The 12,673-nt window shown below is 34.3% G+C and overlaps 1 protein-coding gene across 30 annotated transcripts in view; it reads right to left on the reverse strand.

The window, feature by feature from the left end:
* EHBP1 (EH domain binding protein 1) overlaps positions 1-12,673 on the reverse strand; it is a 418,858-nt gene that overhangs the window by 42,830 nt on the left and 363,355 nt on the right. For all 30 annotated transcript variants that reach the window (XM_077958265.1, XM_077958254.1, XM_077958260.1 and 27 more), the window contains 4 exon segments: positions 11,326-11,450; positions 8,520-8,658; positions 8,234-8,340; positions 5,456-5,579 (listed from right to left, as the gene is read on the reverse strand). In XM_077958265.1, coding sequence (XP_077814391.1) covers positions 5,456-5,579; positions 8,234-8,340; positions 8,520-8,658; positions 11,326-11,450 — 495 coding nt within the window.

The following is a 12,673-nucleotide window of genomic DNA, read 5'->3' on the forward strand; positions in this document are numbered from 1 at the left end:
AAGATTAGTAAAGAGTGAGATGCTTCTTTTGAAGGGAACCTTGTTTGTATCCTTTTTATTATCCCAGATGGGGATGTTTTACAGTCTGATTTTCATGCATATTACACTGTGATGACTAGAGTAAAGAAATAATGTTAAGAGGCACATGAGCTTGTTGGGTCTCAAATGAGCTAAACAGGTTGGTTAGGTATCTTTTTTGCATAAGAAGTGAATATTGATCTATTTCTTCTGACTTACTAATTATAAATCATAAAACGGTAATGACAGTGTCCAGAGAATTACTAGTAGAACCCCAGGAAAATCAGAAGTTCACCTCTAAGAAGATGAGAGATGAAGCAGGGATCATGTCAGGTGGTATCTGGGAGTCAGGCTCCAGAGCCATCAGACTGGGTTTAACTCCTGCTCTCCCACTTGTAAACTGTATGAATTGGGCAACTAAGTTACTCATGTCTCTTGGCCTCAGTTTCCTCATCTGAAAAAGATGTTTATTAATAGTCCCAATTATTACTAGACCCTATCTCATAGGGCCTTTGTGAGAAACAACAAAATATGTGTCAAGTACTTTCCACAGAGCCAAATATCTAATAAGCATGCAAAAAATATTGGCCATTATTGTCATCTTGATTTTTATTTTTTTGTGGGCCCTACTCCCTGCTTTAAAGCAGCTTTAATACTACATTTGATTCCTCAAAGGATGAGGTAAAGAAACACTCTGAAGAATGTGTAGAAAAAAGTTCTTTTAATTCATTTTTTCCCTAAGTATATTTCATATTTTTAAATGGCCAGTTAGGTTTTTGGAATAGATACTCTACAAAAAGCTACAGTATCAGTATTTTTGAGAAGGCTCCTAAGTATATTTAATATTTTTAAATGGCCAGTTAGGTTTTTGGAATGGATACTCTACAGAAAGCTACAGTATCAGTATTTTTGAGAAGGCTCATGATCCTTTTACTCAGTGCTTAAAGATTATAAACTTGCAAGATGCAATTTTATTGTTATTCCCTGCTCAGGAATATTTTAACTTTTACTCTCAAAATGTAAATAAAACACTGTAACTTAAAAAACTCAAATCATTAGATTAAATTAAAATACTACAGTTAAAAAGTTTGATAACCATTAAAAGAAAACAGATTGGGAATGAAAAGAAACACCATTCATTATAGTAACACTATTTGTAGCACTATAGTAAAAGGGCCCATCAGCATTTCCATTATAAACTCCATTTTTCATGGGTTACAACACTGCTGGCACAGATCCATTAGCACTATACTTACAAAAGAAGTGTCAGCTTGGAATACATAGATGTTTCTAACTAATAAGTTTTGCTCTTCTCAAAGAAGTAATCATTACAAAGTTAAAGTAGTAGAAACTAAAATACTCCTCCTCAAAAACAGTTATACACACACACACACACATACACACACACACACACCATTAAGAGCTGTGGAGAAAAAAATTCACTTGTATTTACAGAGGGATTTTACAGATCCCAAGATAAAATGGCTGAAAATAATATGCCTTGCAATATAGTTTTTGTTGTTGTTGTTGTTGCTGTTGTTTTGAGACAGACTTTTGCTCTTGTTGCCCAGGCTGGAGTGCAATGGTGCGATCTTGGCTCACTGCAACCTCCGCCACCCAGATTCAAGAGATTCTCCTGCCTCAGCTTCCTAAGTAGCTGGGGTTACAGGCACCCACCACCACACCTGGCTAATTTTTTGTATTTTTAGTAGAGATGGGGTTTCACCATGTTAGCCAGGCTGGTCTCGAACTCTAGACCTCAGGTGATCCACCTGTCTCGGTCTCCCAAAGCGCTGGGATTACAGGCGTGAGCGACCACGCCCGGCCTGAAATATAGTTTAAAAGAAAAAAACCCACACACTCCCATACACAGTATGGCTGCTCAGTATTCAAACTATCACTGATTTAGGATTACTGAACAATTTCAGAAGGAACCAAACATATAAATCCCATAGCTGTTCTATCTGTGTCGTTGGTGCCCTTTCCCAGCTCCTGCAATTCTCATCCCTGGCACCTCCCCATCTTGTTATATGAGACTTTTACATTCTTTTCCTACTTTCTTGCTAAGGCCTTCTGCCAATATGCCAGGAGAAACGTCCAGCAATCTGGGCTGCCATCCAGGCCCCACCCATCCTGTCTCCCCCCAGAATGTAAGTAGCTTCAACGTCACAGGGGTGGTGCTTAAAATCCAATATTGCCCAAGCTCTGGAAGCCTAGGACTCAGGTCTAAAATAACTATTAGTATTATTTAGTTACATTTGGAATTAACAGGTTTTTGTGGGTTTGTCTGGCTTGTAGACACTTACAACAGTGTTTCTTTTGGAAAATGTATTCTGAATTCTACCTAAACCTCACAACTCATTTAAAATTGAGTACAATATTACCATATGATTCAGAAATTCCAACCCTAGGTATATACCCAAAAGAAATGAAAACAGAGATGCAGACAGATACTTGTACACAAATGTTCATAGTAGCTAAAAGTGGACACAACCCAAATATCCATCAACAGATGAATGAATAAACAAATGTGGTATAAACATACAATATAATATTATTCAACCATAAAAAAGAATGAAGTACTGGTACATGCTACAACATGGATGAACCTTGAAGATATGTTAAGTGAAAGAAGCCAAACACAAAAGGACAAATATCGTTTGATTCCACTTACAGAAAATAACTACAATAAAGAAAATTCATAGAAAAAGTAGATTTAAGATTCCCAGGGGATTGGGGGAGAAGAAAATAGAAGGTTATTGCTTAGTGAGAATAGAATTCGTGTTTAGGGTGATGAAAAACTTCTGGAAATACACAATGGTGATGACTATACAACACTGCGAATGTACCAAATGCTACAGAATTGTGCACTTTCAAATGGTTAATTTTATATTATGTGAATTTCAAATCAGCAAAAAACCTGAATATAGTCAATTATCTACAAGTATATAAAGACTGAAATAGCAGATTAAAGTATATTTGTTCTGTAAAGAAGATGTAGTGAGGAAAGAGGACTGAGTCAAGAGCTAGAAAACCTGAAAACCTGGGTTCAAGCCCTAACTCCACCATTCCTAATGAGATCATCTTAAGTGAGTCATTTCCCCTGTCTGAGCCTCAGTCTCATCATATAAAAAACACGGGCACTATCTGCTCTCCTTAATTCTAGGCTGAGAATCAGAAAGTACACTGAAATGTCTAACATCCCCAAAAAAGGCATTATAATAAATAAGAAGTTGGAATGAACTGGAACCCAAAAAGGAAAAGGATGAATGTATGCTTTCACTTTCTAACATCTTATCTCTTACTTCAGATACTAGGTTTCAGGCAACTCTTAAAACATTATTTGTGTTGGAGGAGGTTTAAAACAGTCTAGGATGATTCTTGGAGCTTATGAAGTTGGGAGACCAACTCAGTTTTGGTCTAAATCTGCAGAAGCAGATCCAGTTAGGATCAGATTCTGTCATGTGAAGTAAGAAATAAAATAAGCTCCAAAGGATTCTAGATTTAACCTGTATTCTGTGACTGTCTTTCAGATTATAAAGCATCTATGGTTGGAATGGGGCCATTTCAAAGCTTCACTAGTGATATGTTGGGTAGGAAGGAGAAATTGAGTCTATTTTGGTTAGAACCCTCAATAAATCAGGCTCCAAGTGCTAAAGGGGGAGAGGAAACAGGATTTATAGCTTTTTCACTAGTGGCACAAGTCTTCTTGTATAGTAACATTGAATTTATTCAACACAACCAGGGAAAGCGGTTAAGTTCCATTTGTTTGGAAAATAAAAAAGGAAATGTGTCTCCTTAAAATATTTACAGGAAATAGTTAAAAATATATTACAAATGTTATTCAGTCTAGTAATTATATGTTTAATATAGGTAACATAGCTAATATTTTCAAAATCCCTAAGAAACCCAAGAAAAAATGCAAATATAAAACAATACATTGGTTTATGGATCCATGCTGAATCCATACAAGTATACAGGTGTAAGACTGAACATGCATGTAACTTGTTAGGGGATTGATATACATGGGCTACATATTCTGGTGTAGCAAGAAGGATCGTGTATGATAGGGTTCTGGTAGCCTGAATTCTAATCTAAGGTCTACCATGTGGTGATCTGTTTGACCTTGAATGTTTCCTACGCCTCTGTCCCCTCACCTATATAATGAAAAGATTAAGTAATAGATTTTTTTAAAAGTATTTTTGGTTTTAAATTTTAAGCAGTAGAACCTTTTCTTCAAATAAACTGTTTCAAAAAGCCCACTATTTCAGATAAATAAACTCAGAGCCACTCTATTTGAAGTAAGGTAAGGAATCCAGATGTCTGTCTACTTTCTGCTCCCTTATTGTCCTGGCAAGCCCCTGAGGTGCCTCTGAAGAAGATTTAGGACTCCATAGAACACAGTATGAAATCCACTGTCCCAGATAAAGCCTAAGGTTCCTTCCTGTTCTAATATGTTCTGATTTCACTAATCTATGCATTTTCAAATGTCCCATATAAATGCTTATTTTTGGAGAAGTTCTTTTATTTTAAATACATTTTTGGAAAATAGAGAAGAAAAAGTTCAGGAAAGCTTTCCAATCCTAAATCATGCTAATCTACTTTATTTTAACACTGTCATACAATTAAAGCAATTAATTAGATTACAGGAATGAATTTTCCACTTGTATTTTTTGACTTTTTTTCTTAATATAACTTATAATTTGGTATGAATGATTTAATTTATTTCACATTTTAATATCTTTGTAGGGGTAGCATTTTACACACACACACACACAGTTCCTTTCCAGTTGCTTATTGTGCTCTCAGATCTATTCAATCACCACTGGCAATCAGCATTAAAAAGCCAATCTGCCCTCTGGTTAGGAGCTAACTTGGTGCTCTAACCCATCTTTACAAACCTTGCTATATACCTTAATCCTTTCAAATGCAACTGTGACACAAAGTATCACAGACTTCTAAAAACCTGTTCTCTTAAAAAAAAATTGTGGAGCATCAGTAACCAGATAGTATTCTCAAATTTCAGTGATCTAGTCCATGGAGCCGTCCCCTATGCACAGTGCTCTGTTTCATGCAGTACATGGCTTTAGCTGGCCAAATCTTTTTTTTCCCCAATGAATCAGTAGAACAGTAAAGATCTTACTTTTTTTTTAAGCAGTGGCATATCAATGAGGCACAGATGTGTATTCCAACTCTGCATGGATGAGCACACTGTTCAATAGTGCTGGCTCACACGGTATCAGGGCGAGTTATCACTTCCCATGAAGGCACTCTTATCACCAGGGCCCAGAGAGGTGGCTGCAAATCGCAGCCTTTTTATTTTCAAGGCAGTTTTGCTGAACATTCAGGCTTCAAAGATTCACACTTCCAAAACTCTATAAGAGTTTGTGAACGCTCAATTTGCCAAAACTGTTTACAGTGTAATTGGGCACCGTACCTGTGTCCATGAGATAGCGAAGGCGCTTCTCCACCAGCGCGGCACGGGTGTCAATTTGCTTTTGCTCATTCTCTAGTGCTGCCAATTCTCCTACAACATACTGACTGGTGTCTTTGAACCCTTTCTGTTAACAAGAACAAACAGGAAGGAAAAAAAAATCACTTGTAAGTTGCATTTTTCCTTTCTATAAACACTTAGTAAAGCACTTACCTAGAGAACCAAATACACCCTTAGTATCACCCTTAGTACCAAAAGCAACTCTCTGTGATTCAGAAAATTTTCATATGTATTACATATACCAAACTTTTGTAAATAGAGAACTCTTTAGCTGTTTACTATTATGTTTATAATTTCACAGCCAGATTTGCCAGATTTTAAAAGTTAATGCTAAGTTAAAAAAAAAATTATCCTTAGAGTTAAGTCAGAGTTATTTAAGCATGGACAAAGAAGATAATTTTCCCCTTTGTGATTATCAAAACACACACCAATGACACTTTTAACTCAAAAGTGTAATATACAAAAATGGAGTTTTACTAAGGAATTGACCTTGAAAGCATCCATCCTGAGACGGTCAGACAAATTTGTTCTATGGAAATACAAAAGAGATACATTTTTTTCACAATGATTACATTATTTAAAAATACTTTAAAAATGATCCTAAGGGAAGTTCACAATATCTCCAATTTTCCCTCCAGCTGGCTCCTGTACTTTAATATGCCATTCTGTTGATGTATTACTAATTATTACAGTTGTAAATAGTAACCTGACAGGTGGTTTCAAGCCTTGCTACACAGGATCTAAGAAAACTCATATTGATTTTGTTAATCTTCCATTTAGCCAAGTTTGGATTTTAATTTGAAAATTTATTTTTTGAACCATCCATGTTTAAAAAATATATTTTTTATGTATGTGTGCCAGTATACCTTTAATTTTAACAATCATATTACAAATTTAAATCATCAAAGTCAGGGTTATTTATGGTATAGTCATAAAAACTGATTAATTATGGCTCCCTTTGGATTACCTGTTTACCTTTTGACATTTCTGGGGCTAAGAGATCTAATTAGCTAAGAAATACTGAAGAACTGATTAAATGATTATTCTTACCACCACCAATACTATCATAAGTACTTATAACATTATTTATTCAGAGAAATAAGTGTGAACAAACTTCTTCTGTCAAATTCCTTCAGTACCTAGCATATGGATCTCTTAGAAGCTATAGGGAATTATATTTCACTACTCCTTAAACAGGAAATAAAATCAAGAATTATGTTAATTATGAACATATTTTAGAATTCTCATGATTAATGAATATGTCTAACTATATGTATAACTTACATACCTTTTGAACTGGTAAGTAATTTGTACTCATATGTGACCTCAATCTATACCAACTTATTATTAAATTGATTATGGCAGTTGACAAACGTAAAGTTAAAATATTTTAAGAAATCATAAAACTAAATTTCTCAGGATAGTTTGATTTTAAAAGTCACTGTATTTTTAAAAAATTTATACAAAATCAATATTCTTCCATCTCAATGCAAAATATAACAGAAAAAATACAATAATAGAATAAATGCTAATGGTAACTTTAAAATCTGGGATAATCTGGTGAATGCTTTTTGAACCTATATACCAGACAGTAGAACATTTTCAAAAGGGAAATTTTCTTTTCTCATTCCCATAGAGACAGACAAAACAAATACAGTAGTTTGCAAAGACAATACAAAAAACAAATATATAAGTAGAAGTGATAAGCAACACACAAACTTCATTGCTCTTACTGATTGGTTCAGTTAAAAATAGAAAGAAATTTCATAATCAGGTATCTTTAGTGTGAGTACATAGTATACTTAAGTATTCTGTAACTTAAAAGTTATACCAAATACTTCATCAGGATTATCAGTGAGCTGTTCTTTTCTAGCTCATACCTCTCCAGGTCTTCTAAAGTAAACAACTTAAAATGAGAAGATTTTAGAGTACTAAAATGTAGTTGGTGACTCTGAGTATACTTGTAAAGATTTCAAAATCCAACAAAGAATATTTTAACACTGAAAACAATGAAAATACCTAGAAAAACTGTAGATAATTTAAAAAGTAGTACTATTAAAGAGAGCTATGCTTCCAGACAAAAATTCAAGTTAAAACTTGTTCTTCCTGCTTCTGTCCCGCAGCTGTCCATCAAAAGCAGCTTTCTCCCTGCGGTCTATCAAATATTTCCCTCACAAATCAATTTTACACATGATCAGCCCATACCCCTACTGAGCTGAACCTCCCCGTTAATTAAGTGAAGAAATTACCATATATATTATATTAATGCAAACATCATTCAGCTAGTAATTCACGGCTGATCTGGATAATGGAAAGGTTGAACACCCATTAACCCAAGCCAACAAAATGGGTTGGCTGAGAAATTCTAGCAGGTCTCATGTGACTTTTCCCTCTAACTGCAGCTCTGCGGTATCTGCTATTGTAATAATTAAAATCCTCCCGGTAGATCAATACTGGAATCTCTTTATGGGAAGTGCCCTGATGGAAATGTCTCAAGGAAACTGGGGCTGTGGAACTCTGAAAAATTCATTTTTTTTTATCTGACAATTATCACCACACTGCAGACTAATTCAACAGTGCACCCCTCTCACTCTGCTTTGAATGCACTGGAGATTGACATCTTAAAAAACCTAACATCTCATTTTAACAAATAAAGGCACTATTTCCACATACAGTTTGGAATTATCAGCAATCATGAAACCACACAAAAAATTAATATACATTAAGCACTTCATCTTCTGATGGCTTCCTCTGAGTTTCAGTTATCGCTGCCTTCTCCTCATTTCCTTTCTTTGTATCTTCCTGTATTGATCTCTGCCTTTTCATCTCTTAAAAAAAAAAAAAGAGGAAAGACATGTAAAATTATTATAAAGCTTGATATTTGTGTATTGAAATGTGAATTTACATTACCAGATTATTTTTTTTATATATATATATATAAACTATATATAGATATCTATATATAGTTAAATCATAAGGTGGGAAAGCATTTTAAAAAGTGTTCTACCTGGTCTATTCTCAATATATTGGCTGAAAGACTGAAGTTGAGTTTTTCTGACTGTAGAATCTTTGCTGAACACAACAGGACTTCTAAAACGTTCTGTTGTTTTTTGTAATCGTTCAGTCCGGAGATCTTCTGTGCCATTCTAAAAGTAAAACAACACATGGTAAGAGAGTCCTGATCGCATAAACATAAAATTACACATTAGTAAGGCAACTTTTACTGATATAAGAAAACACTAATTTAGAAACTTTTTGCAAGAAAAGGATTTTAAAGTACTTTAAATAGCTCAACTGCAAGTTCTGTTACCTGTAATCACAAACTTTGGGACACATGGTTTAACTCCTGATAACTTTGATACGAACATGTCTTCCACCAGTGATACATACTATTTAAAAGCCATGTTTGCCTCCTATTTTCCCCACTATTCTGTGTCATCAGTTTTGCACAGCCCCACAGACTTGTATGACAACAAGAACTAGTTTCTAATTTTATGCCCATTGAGATAAACCACTAATGCTGGATGAAGGCTAAAAGGTAGGATTATAATACTACCCTACTGAACTGCATTTCATCAGCTATAACTTTCCAAAGCCAGATTTGTAAGTAAGCCCTTTACAGCTAAGGAAACTACAATTATCTTTTCCGGAGCTTCCCATGTTAATACTGGTAACAAATTCAAATGGTTCTATCAACAAGAAATATCCCAGAAGACTGAACCACTGCAGTGTGTGGAAGCTGCAGATACCGAGGTGCTGTGTACCAAACAAATATTTCATTTTATACCTAATCTTTTATTATTTTTATTAAGTGTTTTGAAAGTAAATAGGGAAAGGCTAAGATGCATGACTAATAGCTAAGCCTGCTGAATGCTGAAACTGGTTATCAAAAGCTACCAAGACTTTGCCCTTCCTCTGCATTGAGACAATCGGTAATGAGGGAGCCCTCCAATGGCCTATTCTCTAGCCTCAAGGAGGCCTGGGATACAGAATCCTCAGGGGAAGGTAACAGTTTATCCTTTTCCACAAACACAGAATGCCTCATTTATAAATGTGTAAACTGCATTTTATTAAAAAAAATTAAAACCCAAATCAACGCTGAAAGCTTCAAGAGAACAGATGGACTTTATATGTTCTTTATAAACACCATTTTCAAAATCTTAACTAAAAGGAATCATACAAAGGCAAGCTGTTTAAAGCATACCTTTTGTTGGAATAACTTTAAAGACTACTATGTAAGAGTGTTTTGGAAAGCAAAACCAATTTTATCTATACAGATAAACCATAAAAATGAAAATAGCACTATTTTATTTTTTTAAAGTTATCTAATGCATTTATCATTAATATCATGCTTGTAATATCCTAGCCATATAGTTATGGTAGGAACAATTTTGGCTTTTATTCTATTTTTTTAAAGAAAAATAGAGTTCTACTGTTATAATAACTATCCAATAGTCTAAAACTCAAGTCTTTACCAAAATAAACAAACACAGCTAAATTTTTTTAGGCCTGGCAACATGCTAAAATATCAGTGCGATTAGCCAGCAAATCCCATCTTAAGAAACCTTTTTATGACTAGGGACTTCTGCCACTTTACAAATGTATTCCTCTAAACCCACTAATTCAGTTAGCCTTTTCAATCTATTGTATTATTCTTAGGCCAGCTTCATTCTGCATTAAATCCACTGCAGAAAGCTAAATTGAACGCAAAAAATCAGACCTGATCCAGGCTTCCTTTTGTTCAAAGATAGAGACCAAAAGTCCTCTAGTGCTGCCACACACTTTCATCACCAATTTATAGAAACTGACAATATAGGGGAAAAGCAATGAAAGTCATTGTTTTGGGACTTCAAAGCATCTCTGTGTCAGGGGAAGGAAATCCTTTCAGTCAGCGGGGCAGTCCCTATAGTCCGCAGGTGGGTGAAAAGTTATACAGGACTGGAAGTGCCCTAAAGCTACAGAAATACTAACCACTGTGAGGAAAGCAGGGAAACATGTGGGTGGGAATAATATAAACAGTCTAATAATATTCTTATAATGTGGCATTTTGACTAAAATGTCACACAAGGTAAGATGCAAAATGGCACAAAACACATGCAAGTTATCTTAAACATTTATATTCAATCACATTACCATTTTCAGGTGTGATGATTCTTATAAATAACATACATATAGTTCATCTAAACAGGCAGAAGGTTGAGGATTATTGAAAAATGCGCTAGAATTCTCTTAACAGTATTCTTCTTAGCAAAATATACATAGATATAGAACTCAAGAATAATTTCCATATTGCCTCTATTTTTACTTGAAATAACAATTTAAAGCAGTAGTTTCCCTGAAAAATAGTATATGAATACTGATTACCATATTGATATTTACTTACTGCCTATTTAATTACTTTTTTAAATTAATTTTTCTTTTTTTAGACAAGGTCTCGCCCTGTGTCCCTCGCTGGAGTGCAGTGACATGATGACCACTCACTGCAGCCTTGAACTCCTGGGCTCAGGCAATCCTCCCACCTCAGCCTGGGACTACAGTCACGCACCACTATGCCTGGCTAATTGTTTTACTTTCAGTAGCGTGGTCTCAATATGTTGCCCAGGCTAGTCTTGAACTCCTGATTCTCCTGCCTTGGCCTCCCAAAGTGCTGGAATTACAGGCATGAGCCACCACACCTCACCAGTAAAAATTTCTTATACCCTAATCTTAATATTGGTGAAGAATTTGGTAAAAAATTGCTTTTAGAATTAACTGCTGGCAGAAACTAGAAGACACAGATACTAAGCCAAATGTTTTAAACAAGTAAGACTTACTTTAATGTCCTGCTCTGAGCTCTCAGTTACAGCTTTCTGGGCAGCACTGGAGGGTGAATTTGCCACCTGTGGCTGAACTTCTAGGAGCTTCTTCAGTTTCAAGTCCACCAACTTACTGTTTTGTTCTGTTAAATATGCAAATACCATGAATAACTGAGTGAGATGCATTTAGATATGTAGACTGTCAATTTTATGTGAGCTCAGAAAAGTATTACTATATTTTAAAAGAAAGAAGAAAAGGATATTATATTAGACATACGAAAAATCCTTTACATATGTATATTCCCCCACCAAAATCATTCCCCTTAAAGAATACAGTCAACATATCTAAAGAGAGCTTAGTTATACTTTAAATAGTAGCTAATGCTTACCTAAAAACCTGTGCCTGTATGTGATGTATATATTTATATAAACACTGTATGTTATACATAATAAAACAAGTTATAACAAACTAGATATTTAAAGGAAGAGATACATTTCATTTTGAATATTATTTTATAGTTTTAATTCTTTTAGTATATTAGATTTATAAATATAATGCCATATTAAAACAAATTCTTAACATTATCTCAGATCGTCATCATGTACATACTATTAGAATCCAGTGTTTATATATGTACCTATATAACCACCATTGAAACAGGGTATATGTTTACAAATACCCTCTACTTAGATAGCAGAAATACAATACAGATTATTACATTTTTGGAATGTATTAATATACATTAATCTTTCATAATACAATAGTTCAAAATGAGTAGAAACACAACTAATTCTTAAATTAATAAAAGGCAACTCCTTAATAAAATGGTTGCAATAGATATGTCCACCATTTGCTGGATATTTTTCATAAAGATTAATAACTTTTCTAATTATAAGACTCTTAATAAATGCTATTGTCATTACTTTCATGCAAATTGGTCAGTTTATATTGCAAGGCTTCTCTTTTAAACAATATCTGATGAACTATGGTCAAATCAAGATAAAGATTAAGCAATTTATTATTAAAACATTATGACATATACATATGAAAAAAATTTTGGGGGAAAATAAAGCAAGGATAAAAATCATAATATATTCTATGGGCTTCTAGATTCTAGTTTGCATTCCTATTTCTTATTGCCACAAAATAAACCATAAATCTGAATTGGGAGGCCTGTCTACTTACATGCCAACACTTAACTGGCATGCTTGAGAGCCATAAACAATTTATTAGTTAACTCCAAACAGGAAGGCTGAGATGTGTGTTCTTTTTGGAAAACATTAAGTAGGAAGAGAGTTTTTAAAAAGGACAAGAGTCAAGCCTATTAGGATTAAAATTAACCAATCTTTAAAGTATTCCCTAAAG

This window comes from Macaca mulatta, chromosome 13 (genome assembly GCF_049350105.2).
Source record: "Macaca mulatta isolate MMU2019108-1 chromosome 13, T2T-MMU8v2.0, whole genome shotgun sequence".
Classification (NCBI taxonomy): domain Eukaryota; kingdom Metazoa; phylum Chordata; class Mammalia; order Primates; family Cercopithecidae; genus Macaca; species Macaca mulatta.